The sequence below is a fragment of the Ptychodera flava genome, chromosome 1 (genome assembly GCF_041260155.1).
Source record: "Ptychodera flava strain L36383 chromosome 1, AS_Pfla_20210202, whole genome shotgun sequence".
In the NCBI taxonomy this organism is placed as follows: Eukaryota; Metazoa; Hemichordata; class Enteropneusta; family Ptychoderidae; genus Ptychodera; species Ptychodera flava.
In genome coordinates this window covers 18957504-18978659 of record NC_091928.1, presented here as the reverse complement: position 1 = coordinate 18978659, position 21156 = coordinate 18957504, and the positions used below count along the sequence as shown (strand labels likewise).

Sequence of the window (21156 nt, the reverse complement as noted above, 5' to 3'; positions counted from 1 at the left end):
GATTAAAACTAGCCCATATCACATTTAAGGAAATGGATTAACTGAGAGGTTTAACCGGCACCCTCAAGGCGATGTTACAACATTTTGTAGCAGAAGACCTGAAGGAGCTGGACTGATATTTGCTGTACCTTCTTTTTGCATACAGAGAAGTACCGCAAGTGAGTACCGGTTTCTCACCTTTCGAGCTAATGTATGGTCGAAGTATAAGGGGACCACTCGCTGTGATCAAGGATCAGTGGACTGAGAAAAGTTCACAGGAGGAAAACTTGGCGCAATACGTAATAACGATGCGAGAAAGGCTTGCCGACATGAGAAAAATTGTCAAGAAGAACATGGAAAAAGCCCAGGCACGACAAAACAGGTGGTATGATAGGGGAGCAAGAAAACTTTCTTTTAAGAACGGTGATAAAGTACTTGTACACTAGCCTTCCTGCACGCATGAATTGAGTGCTCAGTGGCAAGGACCATTCACTGTGGTTAGGAAAGTTTTGAACGTTGATTACGGAATTGAGCGAGGTGGCCGTAGAAAACTGAAGCGGGTTTATCATATCAACATGCTGAGAGAATGGCAAGAAAGAAATAAACTGGTGTATTGCAACAAGGACATAGAAACAACTCTATGTACTATACATCGAAAGATCAGAGCAACGAGAATTGGAGAGATGTAGTAATTGCGGATTCGGTAACTGCGAATCAGCGTAGTGTCATGTAATTATCATTCATGAGCTGTCATTATTATTCATGAGGGCATATATATCTGTCTTAGCCCAAGTGTACTCAAGTCAGTCTCTAGCTTAGCATCACTCTATGTACGTAGCCTAGTGCTTAGTGTAATAAAGTAGCATCTTAGATTTTAGTACTTGCTACTTCCAGTCATCTTTACATCCTTCAACATTGGAATACTAGCCTTCCCGGCCCCAACACACTACCACATAACCCTAAATATCATTATAACCTCAGTTATATAACATTATTTGGCGTGAACATTCACATCTGTCAGTGAGAAATACAGATAGGAGAACCTATTTGTCTGACGATTGACATAAAATGGGTTAGGTTCATGATCTAAAAAGTACAGGTACAATTCTGACTACTTTTAAAAAGGATCCATCTTTAAGATTAAAATTCTTACGGTTTCCAAGGCCAAAGGTCAAGATGATGACTTTATTCCCCATTTGAGCATTCCTTGTCTTGATTGTATCCATAATATCATGTCTTCTCTGAGCTTCCTTTTCACTTTCAGATAGACTATCGGCCACTGCGTCTTCCGGATGTCCATCCGTCAGGAACAAAATGACATGATCTAGAAATTCAGAAAGTAGAGTCAAATGACACCAAGCAGGGCACATATGCTGTACTTACTTAATTATGTTAACATTCACTTAAACAATAACATTCATGTTTGCAAAAAAGCTTACATGAGGTGTGAAAAATAGTTGACAAGACCCATCTGCTACCATTCAATAGATGTTTATTGTTCCTAACGTTTCGGACGTACACGGACGACCTTCATCAGAGGCTATACCGACACAATGGAAAAAGGGACGAAAATTACACTGTGTTCTACATGGTCAAGGAATATGAGAATAAACAGCTATTGAATAGTAGCAGATGGGTCTTGTCAACTATTGTTCACACCTCATGTATCTATTATCTACAAGTACCCGCTGCAAATTCCACTCATGGACTCTGGAAGGATTGACCCACTTGATATTCACCACTAAAAGAAGCTTGTAATGATCCTTAACTACCCCACCTAGGCATGCCTATAATACAACAACAATAACGACAACAACAACAACATCATCATCATCACTATCATCATCATCATCATCACCATCACCATTATCATCATCATTATTGTCATCATAATGAATAAAACAACAACAACTATATAATAATAATCATCATCATCATCATCATGATCATCATCATAATCATCATCATCATCATCATCATCATCATCATCATCATCATCATCATCATCATAATCATCATCATCGACGTTATTATCATTATCATCATCACAGTGATGATAATGAAAATGTTGTTGTGGATGATGTAATAATGATGATGACTATCATGATTATAATGTTATGTAGGTCATTTTCCTCCACACTCATCATGACCTTAGTTTAATTAGTCTAGAACATTTTCAAAGTCACTGCCCTTAATGACCTCACAACCTTGAATTCGATTAGTCATGCTTGGAATATTCTGGAAATTTAGTTAGTTGTGTAAGAGAGATAATTTTAGAACAGTAATAAGCATGTCAATAAAAGTTCTAGATTGTTCTTATATGCTCTTATGTAAGCACATGGGTATAAATAGGGACGTGCACAGCCTCAGTCAGACTTTTGGGATCAAGTCTCTTGCATGTTACTTCAAGACTTTGGAAACTCCAGCAGTATTATTTCCAAGACTTTTCAAGACCTTCACTGCCAACGCTGGATTTATACTGTGGACTTTGTGCAACTTCAAGCCTGCAAGCCAAAGGACTGTTCATTCATCAGACTGACTGTTACAACTCTGAGACTGGAGCTTTGCCGTCCCAGCTGAGATAAGTAGTCTGTACACTTTTACAGTTTGTATTCTATCCCTGACTTAGCAATTAGTTTTATTTTCGTAATAAATTTCGTTTTATACGGAAACTGCTGAGTTCACTCTTTTGTTCGTTTTCTCTGCACATAACAAAATTGGGGGCTTGTCCGGGAGACGAACATTTTGAGCCGTTCGACAATATTTTGCCTGCCCTTTTCAAAACTTCTGTATACTGTGAACTCAGCGAAATTCAATCATGGCGGAATTCAAAGCAAGACGAATTTTTTGATGACCTTGATCAGGTGATCAGGACATATTTGATTCCCTCAGAAAAGACAACCTCATAGCACTGGCCAATTTCCTTAAAGTAGAAGTTAAAAGATCTGTGCGCAAGAAGGAAATTCAGTACAATATTGTCAAACATTTACTTAATTTAGGCCAATTTGAGGAATCCGCCTTGAAAGATTACAAGCCCGAGTCTACCTTTGAACTAAGAAAATTAGAATTAGAAATACAGGCAGATTTGGAGCTTAAAAAATTGGCATTAAAAAAGAAAAAGAATTAGAAATGAAAGACAATGAATTACAAATGGAAGAAAGTCAGAGAGAAAAGAAAAGAGAATTAGAAGAACGTCGACTACAGTTAGAAATGAAATGTTTAGAGCTTGGATAGTCAGAAAAATTCTTCCCTTCAGACGATTTTGACATCACTAAGCATTTCAGGTTAGTCCCCCCTTTCAGAGAAAAGGATGTTGACAAATATTTTCTTCATTTTGAGAAAATTGCTCAGAATCTGAATTGGCCTAAGAAGTCATGGTCTATGCTATTGGAGAGTGCTTTGGTGGGTAAAGCCAGAGAAATTTACGTTCAGTTGTCAATAGAGCAGGCTTCAGATTATGATTGATTATGATTCTGTGAAGGAACTAATTCTCAAGGGTTATGAGTTGGTGCCTGAATCTTACTGTCAGAAATTTAGGGATTGTGAGAAGGCGGAGGATCAAACTTATGTCGAATTTGCTTGAATAAAAAAAACCCAACTGTTTGATCGTTGGTGTTCTTCTGAAAAGGTCAGTCAGAATTGTGAAAAATTACGACAACGTGTTTTGATTTAGGAATTTAAAAGGTGCATTCGGAGTGACATCAAGACATTTATCAATGGACAAAAGGCTGATACATTGGAGGTTGCTGCATGTTTGGCCGACGATTATTCATTGACCTATAAATCTTCCTTTCTCAGCAAACCGTCCCAGTCCTTTTCATATCGTAACAATGTAGGTAAATTTAACTCCTCCTTTTCATCCATGAATTTTTCAAGGGAGAGTAGAAAATCAAATAACAACAGTTCACAAAATTCAAGTAACACCTCCACATCATCAGATCTAAAATCTCAATCTCCTTCTGACAAACAGTTTGGTACACTTTCTTGTAATTATTGTAAGAAAGATGGCCATTTAGTGTCACATTGTTTCAAATTGAAAAGAAAACGTGAAGGTCAAAGTGGATCTAAGCCCACCGGCTTTATTTCTTCATCATCTCAATTAGAGTCTAATAATGTGTATAACACATTCCTTGAGGTTAAACTCCTCTTATCCCCAATAAATGAGGTCAAGGTCAATTCTTCTCAAGATAACATTATAGGTATTTTTGAACCATTTATTCACAATGGTTTTATATCACTTTCTAGTGATTTTTCTTCCGCTACCCGTGTCAAAATTTTAAGAGATACCGGGGCGTCCAAGTCTCTTTTATTGGCAGATACCCTGCGTTTTCTAAAAATTCATTTTCAGGTTCAAAGTGCTTATTAACGGGGTAGATTGTAATGACTAAATTCCTGTTTCTCTCCATAATGTCTATTCGTCTTCGGACTTTGTTTCTGGACCTGTGACTTTAGGTATTAGGCCTTTTTTGCCTTTTGAAGGGATTCACCTTCTTCTTGGAAACAACCTTGCTGGGGACAAGGTCATTACAAATCCACTTGTGACTGATAAACCTAGTTTAGATCAGGATCCAGAGCCAATTGAACAAGAAATCCCTGAATTATTTCCTTCATGTGCTGTTACTCGAGCCATGTCAAAGAAACTTCTGAGAATCAAAATATTCTCAAAAATGATGTCACAGATGTTGACTTCAATGACACTTTTCTCACACAGGTGTTTGATATAGATCAGTCCATTATCATCAATGGATTTGAAACCTCCAGTAAAACTTCTGCTGACCAAGGTCAAACATTTTCTATATAACATCTTATTGAAGAACAACACAAGAACCCAGATATTTTGTGTTTGTTCGACAGGGTTGTTGATGAAGATGAAACTTCAGACAGCCGTGTTTCCTATTATACAAAATCTGGTATTCTCATGCGTAAATGGAGACCTCCAGATGTCTTGGTTGATGACGATGGGCTATGAACATTTGTGTGCTAAACTCAATGTGGTCCAAAGCCCTATTGTGCTGAAATATTGTGCCTGGCCCATGAAACCCCTGGGCTGGTCAATGGAGTCAGGAAAACGTATCATAAAATTCTCAGTGACTTTTATTGGCCTAATCTCAGGCAGGATGTAGCACATTTTTGTAAAACTTGTCACACATGTCACATGGTCGGAAAGCCGAATCAGACCATTCCAAAGACCCCTTTACAGCCAATTCCCGCATTTCAAGAACCCTTTAGTAGGATACTAATAGACTGTGTGTGGCCCCTACCAAAAACAAGATCAGGAAATGAGTACATGTTGACAATAATGTGTACATCTACTCGGTTCCCAGAAGCCATACCACTGAAGAACATAAGGACAAAGACTATAGTGAGAGCTTTAGTCAAATTTTTCACTCTATTTGGCCTCCCTAAATGTGTCAAGTCCGATCAAGGCTCCAACTTTACGTCTGGAATTATTCAACAAGTAATGGAACAGCTAGGCATTAAACAGTATAGGTCATCCACCTATCATCCAGTAAGTCAGGGTGCTCTTGAGCGATTTCATCAAACTTTCAAAAACATGATTTGGACCTATTGTTTTGCAACAGAGAAGCAGTGGGATGAAGGAATTCTTTTTCTGCTCTTTGCTGTTAGAGAGTCAATTCAAGAGTCTCTTGGTTTTAGCCTATTTGAGCTTGTATTTGGACATACAGTCCGTTGCCCACTTAAGGCGGAGCCTCCCTTTAAAAGGACACCAAGCTATGGCGGCGTTCATTGTGTAAGTGGACACCAAACAGGCAACACACGGGCACACACTCCAGAAAATGCCACTTTTTAGTTTTCCTGGCCGCAAAAACACAGACAGACTGCCAAGCGGTCAGCGCAAAGTTGCTGCCGATCGAACTCTGTGGTTATATTCAAAGTCTAACGCGACTGGAAGACAATTTTTTAGGAAATTCAAGCGTTTGTGGTGGGGAATCAATGACCGTTGGCGATTTGAACCAACCGTCAATCAAAAGCTTGCATAAACTCTGTTTGCAGGATTAGCAAAATGTGACAAAAGGTTGAGATCAGTTTGTGTAATTAATGTTATAGAAATCAAACATCGTACTGGCCAGGTGTTTGACTGGGAGGAGAACTCCACTAATGCGAGAACCTGGGATTGAAAAGAGTGGCTTTAGCTCTTTAAAGAGAAATTCCTATCAGACGATGATGATTGTCTGAATATTTTACAATATGTGTCAGATTTTCGTACAAAACTCTCTAAGGCATGTGAATTAGCCAGAGAAAACCTTGAGTCATCTCAGCAGTCAATAAAAATCAAATACGATAAAAACACCTCAAAACAGAAGTTTGAACCAGGTCAAAAAGTTCTTGTTCTACTTCCAGTTCCTGGCAAACCACTCCATGCTCGTTACTTTGGGCCATATCTAATTGATAAGAAATTGAGCGATTTAAATTACATCATAATAACACCTGACAGGCGAAAACAAAAACAGTTATGCCACATAAATATGCTTAAGCCATATTTAGATAGGGATAATCCTACTATAACACAGCCTGTCAGTGCAGTCAGTTCAAACTCTTATGAAGATAGCGATACTGAAACTGACTTGAGTGAAAATACTCTAAATTCAAAGCTCGGCTCGGTCAAACTTCAGAACTCTGAAATCATGGAGAATTTGGAGTCTACAAAGTTGGCACACCTGCAGCCGTCACAACAACAACAGGTGAAAGAACTGCTCCACGAATATAAACACCTGTTTCCAGATGTTCCAATGAGGAGAAACGTCATCTATTACGACGTCGATGTCGGGGACAGTAAGCCTGTGAAACAACATCGATACATACTGAATCCAACAAAAGCAAAATATCTCCAGGAAGAAGTCAAATACCTGCTAGATAATGACTTTATTGAACCCAGTAAAAGTAACTGGAGTTCGCCATGTATACTTGTACCAAAATCAGATCACAGTTACTGTATGTGCACGGACTACAGGAAGTAAACACTTTAACAAAGACAGACACTCGCCAATCCCGAGGATTGATGAATGCATCGATCGAGTGGGAAAACCAAGTATGTGACGAAATTTGACTTACTGAAGGGATTTTGGCAAGTCCCTCTGACGGACTGTGCTCATGAAATATCTGCCTTTGTTACACCAGACGGATTGTTCTGGTACAAGGTGATGCCTCGGAATGAAGAACTCTCCGGCAACGTTCCAACGAATAATCAACGATGTCATATCCGGGCTAGACAGATGTGAAGCGTACGTCGATGACGTCGTCCTGTATAGTGACACCTGGGAGGAACACATCAAACTCATGCCGAAGTTCTTTGAAAGACTGAGCATAGCAATGTTGACTGTCAACCTTGCCAAATCTGAGTGTGGTTAGGCGAGGGTGACTTACCTTGGACATACTGTAGGACAGGGTGCGGTAAAACTGCTGATGCCAATATCAGTGCCATTTCAAATTTTCCCACACCAAATTGCAAGAGACAACTGATGCGCTTTCTCGGTAGGGCTGGTTACAACAAAAAATTCTGTCCCAATTTCTCCACAATTACTGAGCTTTTGACTAACTTACTTAAAAAGAAAGTAAAGTTTGTTTGGTCAGAGCAATGCCAACAGGCATTTGATACACTCTAAGCCGTACTTCAATGTGCTCCAGTCTTGTCTGCACCAGATTTTAGTATGCCATTCAAATTAGCTGTAGATGCTAGTGATACGGCTGCTGGTGCTGTTTTATTGCAAGAGGATAGTTATGGGATAGATCATCCTGTTTGCTATTTTTCACGCAAATTAACAAATCCCAGAGAAATTACTCTGCAATTGAAATTACTCTACAATTAGCTTTACATTATTTTGTAGTTTATGTTACTTCTTCAAATCAGGCAATAGTGGTTTATATTGATCACAACCCTCTTGTTTTCTGCAGAAATTAAAAGGCAAAAAGTCAGAGATTGCTAAGATAGAGCTTAATGTTACAGGAGTTTAACCTTGATATTAGACATATCAAAGGCAGAGACAATTTAATTGCAGACTGTCTCTCTCGTATTTAGAGTTTATTGTTGTTCACACTTTTAAAAGAAATATTTTTCTCTGAAAAATGTTCTTTTTTGAAGAGGGGGTGTGTTATGTTGGTCATTTTCCCCGTCACTCACTCATCATGACCTGGGTTTAATTAGTCTAGAATATTCTCAAGGTCACTGCCCTTAATTACCTCACAACCTTGAATTCGATTAGTCATGTTTGGAATGTTCTGGAAATTTGGTTAGTTGTGAAAGAGAGATAATTTTAGAACAGTGATTAGCATGTCAATAAAAGTTCTAGATTGTTCTTATATGCTCTTATGTAAGCACATGGGTATAAATAGGGACATGCACAGCTTCCAGTCAGACTTTTGGGATCAAGTCTCTTGCGTGTTACTTCAAGACTTTGGAAACTCCAGCAGTATTATTTCCAAGACTTTTCAAGACCTTCACTGCCAACGCTGGATTTATACTGTGGACTTTGTGCAACTTCAAGCCTGCAAGCCAAAGGACTGTTCATTCATCAGACTGACTGTTACAACTCTGAGACTGGAGCTTTGCCGTCCCAGCTGAGATAAGTAGTCTGTACACTTTTACAGTTTGTATTCTATCCCTTGACTTAGTGATAAGTTTTATTTTCGTAATAAATTTCGTTTTATACGGAAAATGCTGAGTTCATCTTTTGTTCCTTTTTTCTGCAAGTAACAATAATAAGAGGAAAAAGATAGTGGTGGTAGTCATTTCGTCCAATTTTTATTGATTGTCTTCACCGTTCTCAAGGTAAGTATTTTTCTATTTCTTTGCAAGCCACATTCATTTGATTTATTTGCACACACAATGCTCGTTCTGATTTGAACATCCTATAACATATTAAAGAACCATATAGACACTGCATGTGTGCCTTTGTCGACCTACGCAAGATAAAGAATTATTTTGTTACCGCCTTTTTAGGCAAAGTTTCGTATCGTTGATGTTAGACTTTGAAGAGTCATACCATGGATATTTCAATTTTTAGCCTCTTAAAAGTAACAAGAAACATTTGGAGTTAAAATAGAAAGTTTGTTTACCTCTGTCTTTTGAATCAGAACCTTCAGACGCCTGGAGCAAGTCGAAAGCTGCCTTTAGAGCTGTGGAATACACCGTACTGCCTGACATGCAAGATGAAAAAATTAATACATTATATATTTAGAATAGTAAAGTTGCGTTCTACAGATAGCTCCCAGTATTGTTCGTAGCGTGGCTTGGTAAACGGATGAATATATATTTACACACATTTACTGATCTGGTTGTATATTTTCTGTTTATTGCCTTGGTAATGTTGACTCAACGTTTCGTCCTAAAAGTAGGACTTCATCAGATGAAAAAATGTCAACAAAGAAAAAAACCAGACAAAAACAAAAGAAAAAATTAGGCAAGTGTTCATCTTTATCAAATGTTGAACGTATTTTACAAGCTGAGTGAGTTACAAGTTACAATAGGTATAGAGTATGATCACTCTTACCGTTTATGTGTGGCGCAGATCGAAAGCGGGAATTGAAAATTTGCGCTAAGTCTGAGGCCGTTGTGAAAAATTAAAAATTTGTTATTTATGGTTAAGTGCCCATCTTAGGGCGCTGTGAGCAATTGCTCACCGATTTTCAAGTGCCTCTTTCCATCCGCGTCACACATAATCGGTAAGAATTGTTACACTCTTTACCTATTGTACATTTGCAACTCATTCATCATTTGATGAAGATGAACAGTAGTCTTATTTTGTTCTCTGCTTCTGTCTGTTTTGGTTTCTTTAGGAGACATCGTTTCACCTCATGAAGTCGTACTTTTAGGACGAAAATTGTTAACACACCAACACAATTAAAAGAAAATATACAACCAGACCAGTAGTCGTGTGTAAATACATTCATCCAATATATTTGAAATAATATTGGACTAACAACGTGCATGGAGTATCTCATTCTCGAGGAATTATGTTGAGTAATCGTAGTCAGCACTCAAACATACATGTATTATTGTCGAATTCAATCAGTAAAGGCCATACACAAGCTTGCAATCAAGCACATCAAACAATACACTACTTCAAAAACCACACTCAGTAATATAGGTTGAAATTCTCTATAATATTTAAGCAATAAAGCACACCCGGCAACGATATACCAGGAGATTTGACTACTTCACGACATATATGCACGAGCGATAGCAAGTACATATATGGAGTGAACTGGTCAAAAGCAAGTGGTATACCGTCGCTGGGTGTGCTTTATTGCTATTATATCACAACAGTATGTCGACATTCTGGAATGAAACGTCAAAAGAGGATTTTTGCTCTTCCCGAGTTCGCCAGTGTGCTATTCTTACTTTTGACCGACAGATAGCGTTCACAATAAAGTTTACTTGGCAAAACATTTGTATAAATTACTGCGAGCTGAAACAAGTTGATGAAGTGCTGTTTATTGGTTGGCAGTATACTTAGCCAGATCGTATATGAAAAAAAAATTGAATAAAGGGACAAAGTCAGCCATTTTTCATGAATTTTGTTTGATGCAAGATACTACTTATATTGTTTGACATGTTGAAAGATACTAAATGAATGGGTGACAATGCATATATTCGACCCAGGTTTTAGACAACTTGAATGAAACCATGGCGAAAATGAATTGATAGTCATGACCATTAATACATTTTCGCCATGGTTTCATGTATCGTGTCTAAAACCGGGGTCGAATATATGCATGGTCACCCATTCACTCAGTATCTTTCAACATGTCAAACAATATAAGTAATATCTCGTATTAAACAAAATTCATGAAAAATGGCCGACTTTGTCCCTTTAATTGATAAGCCACATTTTCCACTTATACACGCCCAAGTCAGCAGTAGTGCTCGGACGTTTGGCCTGCGACAATGTGGAAAACTCGTTCAGTGTATGCGATATTGGTTCAGGAAATGAAATGAGGTGAACTCAAATGAAAACAAAATTTTCCCTGCCCGGTGACGTACAAGAGTCTCCCTCTCCCTGCTCAGTGATATAAAACAAGTGCTCTCTTTCCAACTCACTGAGAGAATATACAATCTGCCCTCCCGCCACCGAACCACTTCCAAGCATTTATTCACAAAGAACTTCATTAGCAGCCCCTCTCGTAAATATTGGATTATATCCTTCAAGTTAAACATACTGCGGAAGACAATCCCTGATCTCCAAGTGGATCAAGAGAGTGATGAGGATTCATGCAGTTTTGAATATTTTCGAAACAAATTACCACCATCGCCGACTGAACTGATAAAGTCGTGCAAGCATTCTTTGTTGTGAGGGGTCGCTTGGGCCAGCTGACTTTCGTAACACTTGTCTTCACATCGGGTAGGTATCGAGACTGTATCAGAAAAGGCAACAACATTAACCTGGAGAGAGAGAGAGAGAGAGAGAGAGAGAGAGAGAGAGAGAGAGAGAGAGAGAGAGAGAGAGAGAGAGAGAGAGAGAGAGAGAGAGAGAGAGAGAGAGAGAGAATCACATGCTAATACAAATGCTTTTAACATCTTACTTTTCGCAGGGCTTAGGTAAATACAAGATCAGAAATTTCAGAGAGCGGTAAAAGTACCTTCTGTAAATGAACGTGAATGTCATATACCTTGAAGAAAATTGTAAGAATATTTTGTTGTTGTTGTTGTTTTTCCTCAAATTGTTATTATGGAATATGGTAATCGTTAGGAAGGTACGGGCAACCAGTCTCATTGTGGAAAATAGGATTAGTAATTGGGCCATCTGAGAGAAGGTATTCGTCTAAGGCCATTAGATCTTTTTTCCCGTTACAATTTTAACAAAAAAGTCTAGCGAGTGTCTGTCTTTTCAGGATAATTCGGGTAGGTCCTAGGCAGTGGTTGTGTTGGTTTAGTTGCTCATTTTGATTAAATTCTTATTACAATATTGAAAGATTCTCTCATCACGACAAGTAGGGGAAGGGGAATCTCAATACGTGAAGAGAGCTGTTCGGTGTTCTCGTGGAGAGGCTTAAGAGAAGGGTACTTGCGGAATGGAATACTTTGCAAGTCGTTGTTGTAGGGTAGGTGAGACCGGGGTTTACGTCTCCCTAGAAAGTATAAAACTATTTTCTCAGACACAATTTGTTAAATTTTATGAAATCCTCTGGTTTTCTAGATCTACAGCTGATAAGACTGACGGATTTGACAATTTTGAGACAGAAAATAACAAGTTTTTATTACCTTATCATTTGGATTCATGGTTTCTACAACGGTAATGGCAGCTTCTTTCGCAATTTGCATCAACGTTCGTCCTTCGTGTTCCGTGCTCATGGAACTACTTTTGTCAATTACGATGACCACGTTTTTCGGTTCTGGAGTTGCTGTTTCAACATACCAAGGTCTGAAATTATGACAGAAAAACGAAATTCAGTATTTTTGTACTGTTTATAAGATAGTTTCTTCTTCTGCTCCCTAAATCGTGTCAACGTGCCCGACTTTCAACTTGTCAACAGAGCCTTGTGTTGCCTAATTACCTGTATCTACTATCGTAGTCGTCACAAGCAGATCTGGAGTTGGCGGGATAGATTGTAAAGACACCACCCTCGTTTCCGAAATATTGCCATTTGATACCGCTGTTCTCTTCGTAATTACGCTTCATAACATCAATGACTCTGGTAGGGAGTCGTCTCGCATCGTTCTTTGCTTCGGGAGACACACGCTCACATGCTGTATTTATGTCGATCTGTTAAACATAAGATGATTTAGAGAAATCATAAATGTCTATGGGCATTCAATTGAATCGGCATCTAATATGGTAATACATCAAATGCTTACATAGAAGAAGAAACAGTTATTCAATGTGAGAAAGGTGTGGAGATCATAGCCAAACGTGGAAGAATCGCCATTACCACCACGACCACCACCACCACCACCACCACCACCACAAATATCATCATCATCATCATTAAGTATGCATTTCGCCTTGACCATGACGGTCTTGTTTATTTTTGACCTTTGCTGCCAGCTGCAAAACCAATATGATCATGACCAGGGCCTCAATGAAATCAAGAAATCAAGTTTGTTGTTTCATTTGAAATACTTGAAACGAGAAAGCTTGCAACATTCCCCAGGAAAGAGGGATATAAGACTTTCATTTCCGAACACATATTTTCAACCCAAATCGAATTAGAATAAAGCTACTGCTTTTAGATTTAATCATCAAAATCTCACAAACCTAATCGTTGTGGATACCTACGCTATAAATACAATTAACAGTGTCCTTACCCCTTTACCGAATCTGCTACTATACGTCAGATCGTCTTTCTCAAGTTCGCAACACTGTTGCCATTTGGACCCAGCAGACGATATCGACGACTGGACCGCATCACGCAACTTCGTAATGACATCGACACTGCTGTGAAATCTCTCCAACAGAGAATTGTGTAACTGGCAACAGACAATGAGATGTAGTGTTAAAATAAACTCGTTGGCGAGTTTATGAAAGCGAAATTCGAGATCACATTTCAAAATAATTTGGCGTCAAAGCGGAGAATCATACAAGAACTATCAATGGTGTCGTACTCGCCATATTAGATTGATATCTCTTTCAGTGTTTTCTTATAACGAATCGTCAATCTTATTTGGTGACACTATAGCACACAGGAAAAAGATCTGTGTTAAGACCCATAGATGTAGCATTTCATGCACTTTTCCAATATCAGTATTTTGATTGAGCTTGAAAATACAGTCTTGTACTACCCGAATCATGCCCAAGCGCCCTTTCTTCAATTTGTCAGCACAGCCTGCACGTGTTCAATGTCAGCTGTATTTTGTGTGGATTAGAATTAGAGTGTCGATAATAAAAATGCACATTATATTCAGTTCATTGTGTTTGAAGGCTGACAGTTGTATTTTGCAATACTTTAAGAAGAAAAAATAAGGGTGCGTATCTAAATGGGCGAAAACTAAATAGCACATTGAAACATTCCATATCATTGGAAACATTCCATGACATTGGAACTTGGTATAACAACAGGTAATTACATGTAGCTACTTTCCCCAAGCCAATTTCAAACTGTATTTTACATTTACCTGTTCGATAAGGCGTTTTCCATCCAACTCGACGCTTTGAAAAGTTAGCGAATTAAAATGTTCCTGAAAAGACAAAAAAATACTCGAAACTTACAGCGGGAATATTAAATTTTGTGAAAGAGTGGTTTTCAATGCTTACTGGGTATTCAATGGTGGTTAGTTAACTCGATGGCCATTGCTGTGGCATTCACTTCATAGATCTACTACTTGAAAAACGACAAGTCATGCCTAGTAGCAAGTATCTTTAAGAAATGTTGTGTGAAGTTGGTGAAAAGTGTCAGAGATTGCAGAAGGATTGGGTCCCTGAGCGCATGTATGTGCAAAGAGTAAACTGAAGGTTTTCAGAAGCCTAATGGAGCATCGCACCAGTTGTTGCAAGGATCGCAGAAAATTGGTATCAGACACTTGTTTTATAGTGAGAAATATTGAAAACCAGGGGAGTATATAAGCTATAGGAAATGATACTGCAAGACTTTTGTAGATATGAGCCTCCTTATTACAGGTTACTGCGCGCGTACTGTAACCTGCTATGTGCGAAAGAGTCAGTACAATGCCATGCATGCTCGATCGCACTTCTGAAAACTACAGTAGGGGTCCGGGCAAGGCATTAGTAGGAAACCTTTTTTAATGAACTACAAAAGTAATTTTTGCTCACTTACCAACGTAAACTTTAATTAATTGATTATGTTTTTCCTAATCTCATGTCAGTGACAAGGAAGACAACTACAATCCATTGCAAGTAGTCTTTAGGCAGGACAACGCTTAAAAGTCGCAGGGGCTCGCTTGTGTGTACCTGATCATACGCATGCGCGCGCATACGAGCTGTGAAATCTATCAAATGTTAGACTTTTGTGGCACATCCTTGTACCTATTAAACCTAGAATTGTAAAATGGAAATGAGCACCTCTTTTGACACAACATTTAGTTGTGTAGTTTTTTGTGTAAAAAACCCATAAATATACATTTGGAGGTTAACTTTAGGTTAACTGCTGCAATTTTCCAAAATTTCATCATTAATACAATGTTTCAAGTTTCTTTCAAACCCTACAGCTATCAAAACATGAACATACAATTGCACTAGTATCCGTGGAGACTGAACCACAATAACTACGTCGCTGGCTGTTCTTTTCGATCAGTACACTCCATGTCATGCACGTCACCAAAGCTGAACGACAGGGGATATTTTGTCTTTTCTTCACAGGTCGCCGCACCATGTGCTTGGGTCACCCTCAGACGTCTTTGAATGCTATGTTTTGTCAGGCTTTTAGTAATCAGCACAATCTGCGCAATACGCATCATTGCGCCAATGGAATCTAGAGATTGTGCTCGATACATTGTACACGTTGCACAATGGGGCATGCACATCAACTTCAAAATGATGCTGTCATGACAGTCGAATCGCATCTTGGCGCGAAAAACTAAAATTTTCAGCCGATAATATTTTACTTTCTCTTTTCGGCTTTGACTTTGAGTATGAATTGTTCCCGAATTCGAGATCGTATGATTGGATAGCGTATCAACATGTCCCAATATGTAGCCAACTTGTTTACCAACATCTAAGTTACCACGGTAACATTTCATTGCGACTTTCTGGTATTGAAAACAATGATCGACACCCTTTCCCCAATATTACTGTGATTTACCATCACTTTGTCACAAAGATGCGAAATTACCGTTCTTTCCATGCGTATGAAGTTTGAAGTTTGAAATTAAACCACAGACGTCATGCCCGGTATTTTTTTTCGCGATGTAGTATAAATAATGAACAATGACAACCATATATTCAGTTTAGAGCTATAGACTTTCCTTTGTAAAGCGTATACTCTTTCAGGGTTTCAAATTGCGCATTGCGAGCCGTTGTCTACCCTATAAAAGTTACTGACAGCGCGGAAACCGCGCACAAAACTCATCAAGCACAGACATCCACACATACTGATATATGCGCGGGTTGCCCAGTGCATAGTTCAGCGAATTGTGAAGTTGCTGTTGTTCCTCGTCGTAATACATCACAATTGTTTTATTCTGTCTGGTTGACAAGTAATTTGTTATTCATTGCTACAGTGAAAAAATCGCAATGGACTGCCAAGCTACTAACCCTATCATTCATAGTATCACCCAACTCCTATTGGCCCTGTGGCGTGAAGAAAATTATGGCGTCCATTGGCGCAATGTTGCGTATTACGCCATGGTGCCACAGATTTTAATCAGCGCTATCTGCGCAATACGCAACATTGCGCCGCAATAGGCAACATTGGGCCAAAGGACGCAATAATTTTGCTGCGTGCCACGGCGCCAAACGGGTGGGTTATACTATGAATGATGGGGTTGACAGCTTGGCAGTGCATGGCGTACTTTTCAAAATATAGCACAGAAAATAATGAAATTACTTGTCAACTTGACAGAAAAAGTGTGATGTAGGCTTAATATGAAATAAGTTCGAATTATGAATAGAAATGAAGTTTATGAAATCGATTTAGGACGATCGGCGCTTGGCAGCCTCTGTTTTTAAAGTGAACCATTCCTGGTCTGCCCTGCGTTCAGTGATTACCGACTCGAGAAGAGACATCAGACAAGCTCAGTCCTGTGCACCTGCAACTTTCAGTTACCTTTAAAGAGTATACCCTTTACAAAGCAAAGTATATCGCTCTAAACTAAATATATCGTTATCATTGTACATTATACAACTCAACGAGAATCAAAATATCGGACATGACGTCTGTGGTTTAATTTCAAACTTCGAACTTTATACACATGGAATGATCGGTAAAATATCGCAAAACATCTTTGCAACAAACTGATGGAACCTAAATCACAGTGATATCGGGGGTCGGGTTTCGGTCATCGTTTTCATTGCCAGAAAGTCGCAGTGAAATGTCACCGTGGTAACACAACGTGTTGATAGACAAGTTGGCTACAGATGGGATATGTGGATACGCTATCCAATCATAGGAGATGTAATTGGAAACAATTCACACCCAAAGTCAAAGCAGAAAAGAGAAAGTAAAATATTATTGGCTGATAGTTTTCGGGTTTTTGCGCCAAGATGAGATTCGACAACACCATTTCGAATTTAATGTGCATGCTCCATTGAGCTACGTGTACAATGTTTCCAGCGGGATATGTAGATTCCGTTGGAGCAATGTTGCGTATTGCGTGGCAATGTTCCGTATTGCACCACAGATTGCGCTGATTACTAAAAGAAGATTACTAAATGCCGAGTGATTGCCCTAGACATGCACCCAACTAGCTATACTGGAGGCCTATAGCCGATAACACAGCCCTGCCATGCAGAGCTTAGTAACTACTGCAGAACATTTTTGTATGGACAAAACTCGGTTTGAAACATACCCAAGAGTGAATAAGATTTCTAGGGGACGAAGTTCTTTTCGCGCCAAGATGCGATTCGACTGTCGTAACAGAATCATTTTGAAGTTAATGTGCATGCCCCATTGTGCAACGTGTACCATGTGTCGAGCGCAATCTCTAGATTATGTTGGCCCAATGTTGCGTATTGCGCAGATTGCGCCAAATAACTAAAAGCTGTTTTCTATGGCATTTTCGCGCTGTCAGTAATTTTTCAGGGCAGACAACTGCTCGAAATGCGCGCATCCGAGAGAAAACTCTGCAAATCCAAATCCCCAATTAAGAAGCATTATCTCGCCACCCAATCATGGTCCCTTGGACCTTTGACAAAGTTTGACAGCAACCAATAACAATGATGCTATTTTCCATAGCAATACTTGAAACATTTTACTACTAGGTAACCACTTTTCGGCGCCTGGCCAGCACGTCGCGGTCCCGAGTTCTAAATGATCTGCACCGTGTACGAACTGGGTTTCCTTTTAGGGTCTGTGGTTTTCCGGGCCCGTGCCCGTACATTGATCTTCGTAAAAGATAAACAAGAAATAACGAAAATATCGCCCTACATATGAATTTTGTTGTCATACCAGTTTGTATCGTACGCTCATGAAAATACGATGCCTCGATCGACGCTGCTTATTTTGGACTTCAAAACAACGATGCAGCGATCTTGTGTTTTGTAGCTATGCCGTCATCGTACGTACTCCCCTACAAGCGTTTTGGCACGAATGGTCCCGTGACCTCAGTTGTATTTCCCATGATGCAATGTAAACATGTCCACTTCTCGAAAGTGTTGATTCGTGCATAAAACATGACAATGAGGGCAATATCACGATTTGTGGCCTGCCCAAGGGATGGTGATTCTGGCCGAAATATTTATGATGCCCAAGCCGAAGGAGAGGGTATCGTCAAAATTCCAGTCAGGATCACTAGCCCGAGGGCATGCCACAAATCGTGATATTGACCAATCTTCATCTGTTATTAATTTTATTACACCGAACATTTGAAATTATCACAAATCCAGTATTTGTATTGCGCGCATCGAACGGCAGGTTGAAATTACGCGCAAATTTTTGAATGACGCATTCTATATTATTACACCTCACGTATTATCCAGGTACTGTGATTGGCTGAGCCTCACTCACGTGATATAGAACAAAAAGTGATAGAACATGGCTTAGGTGATATAGCCCTGTCGCGTGCAGTGATATAGCCCGCTACCACGTTCTGGAATACCGCGCGTCCTTTCTGCGCGTACCACATCATCGCGTACATTTGCTTGGAATTTTCTGTAAAGCAATGGGTTTTGAAAAGGTACAAGAAATTAGCTGGACCTGATGTAGAGGACATTTAGTACATTAACGATTAAACGAGAAAAGCTTTAACAACACTGTCTTTGTTTTTATAGATGTTAATTTAAGTTGACCTTCAACTTCATGTAGCATTACGATCGAGCAACAAATAGAACGTTTCACTGTGGCGAGTCTCGATCGACACTTGACTGTATTCTAAGCAAAGTTTCAAAACAACAGTGTTTGTTCGGTGTAATAAAATTAATAACACACGCTAGCACGGGCAAGATCACGATTTGTTGCCTGCCCTCGGGCTGGTGCTCATGACGGTAATATTGATGATACCCTCGCCTTCGGCTCGGGCATCATCAATATTACCGTCATGAGCACCATCCCTTGGGCGGGCAACAAATCGTGATCTTGCCCTTACAGGCGTGTGTTATTATTTAAATCTCGTGCAAGAGTACCTTGCGCGGCGTCTATACACTACAATGCATGTGCGCTTCGAACTTGTGTTCGAACGGCTTGCGTGTAGCGGGCAAGAGTCGGGCCAATAGCAAATGGAACCATGTTATATCACTTTTTTGGAATGTCTAGTGACGTACTTTTAGCCAATCAAGAGATCAGTATTGTAGGTGAGGTTTAATAAACAGAGATATATGCTACGTATATCACTAATATTGTATTCCATATACGTCCATATACGTAAATATACTCATCGTATATCAAGCATTTTACTCAGTGGTGATGCGCGGACAGGCAGGTCTTCTGAAAAAAAAATTATTGCTGCATGTACTGTTTCATTTGCAATGTTTGACAGCCTAAGTTTTGCTTCTAATAATATTTTCTTCTAGCAGTCTAAATATTTGTTTTCTTTAACGTTTGGCGTTGGGTACTGGCGAATGTCACTTAATATTTTGAAAGTAGTAAGATTCAGACAGACAGTACTTTTTCAGATTATCTACAGGTACTTTAGCAAATTATCTGTTACTTACTGTCTGGATTCTATCTAGTGTAACATAATTCACAGATAATCATAGCCACTGGCTAATACCAGATAAATTTCTGAATATAAAACATTCTATATTTTCGTCCAATGCCAGATGACAAAGAGACGTTGAAATAATCGGTGTCTAAACAAATATGTCTTAGATTCAGACAAGAATGGTAAACTTAGTAGACCAGACAAGCATCTTGACCCTCACTTTTGTGGGTTACGGTGGTACCTGACCCGTATCATTCCCGAATTAGTGAAAAGATTGGCACCAGAACCCCAACTGTACCCGAAAAAGTTAAGCTATGGCACTTCAAAAACTGACGGAACGTGGCATTTGCAGCACCACACCCTCTTCAAGTCTTGCTTACAAAAAAACGATGAAGAAAATGAAACAAGATCTTTTCAGTATGATAGTCCACTATCTCCCTCCTCTCTCCTAAAATTGCAGGCAACATTTGAATGTGCTGCAAAACTGCCAACCCTCAGGATAACCACCTTTTGAATGTGACCAGAAGGACCACCTATCTTGAGCCAAATAAATGAATAAATGCTTAAATAATCCTATTCGAGAGAAGATTTTTTCAAACTTTTCGCAGAAACTGGTAATTGTAGTCTCACAACCATCTACCTATCATCAAACTGTCAAGCGATGGGTTGTCATGACTTCCTTACCCATGAAATAAAAATAATATTTCTCCATTTTTGAATTTTACACCTAATTGGTTTATTTGAAATATGAAAGATGAGATAGGTGGTCCATCAGTGCCTTATTTGTAATGTTTTTCTCACACCCATTGTTTTTACCACGACCTGATAGGTTTAACTCTCTAACTTGCTCGGAATTCGAATTAGACTCATTTTCACATCCGTGTCTTGAGTCTCAGTGAGGTGCTGGCTCTTGGCTTTGTGACAACAGACACAGTATTTTGGTAGTGGGATGAAGCAGGCACCAATGCATGAAGGGTGGATATGAGCTCTTTAGAGTCATTAATATATGAAATATGGCTGGCTTTATACGGAAATTCTAAATTTTTCTGCTATATGAAGCAGCTGAGGCAAAACGTAACGCTCATTTACCCTGAGGGGTTACTTGTTAGGCCATTTAACACCAATTGATTTCTCTCGGAGGTGAAGAATGATATTCCTTTTAGCAGACTTCCCGAGGTGATATCCGTCTTGTTCAGTTGTTACTACCAGTTCCATGACGTAAATCCTTGGCTAGACATACGATGTGGCGTTCTAATTCTACCACAACAAAAGCAGTTTTAAGTGAATAAATGCATTGATAATTTATAACTCTGTATATACTTCTCAGTTTAAGAGGTAATAGCCCAGACTTATTTATCAAAGAGGTGAAACTCTAATTTTTATAGAGAGACAAATCTTACAATCAGTTTTGAATTTGACTGAGAGACAACTTTACTTGAGGCGACTACACCTGCAAGGTTTGATAAGAT

General features: G+C 39.1%; 2 protein-coding genes across 2 annotated transcripts in view; both read right to left on the bottom strand.

Moving 5' to 3' along the window:
- The window catches only part of LOC139143286 (VWFA and cache domain-containing protein 1-like), a 29503-nt gene extending 16554 nt beyond the window's left edge, over positions 1-12949 (bottom strand). The window contains exons 1-6 of the mRNA XM_070713487.1: positions 12794-12949; positions 12493-12701; positions 12200-12359; positions 7054-7256; positions 5241-5314; positions 1133-1303 (exon numbers count right to left, since the gene is read on the bottom strand). Of these exons, the coding sequence (XP_070569588.1) occupies positions 1133-1303; positions 5241-5314; positions 7054-7256; positions 12200-12359; positions 12493-12701; positions 12794-12949 (973 nt within the window). The remainder of the gene's footprint in view (positions 1-1132; positions 1304-5240; positions 5315-7053; positions 7257-12199; positions 12360-12492; positions 12702-12793) is intronic.
- The window catches only part of LOC139132056 (VWFA and cache domain-containing protein 1-like), a 236752-nt gene that overhangs the window by 39524 nt on the left and 176072 nt on the right, over positions 1-21156 (bottom strand). The gene's annotated exons all lie outside the window — the stretch shown is intronic.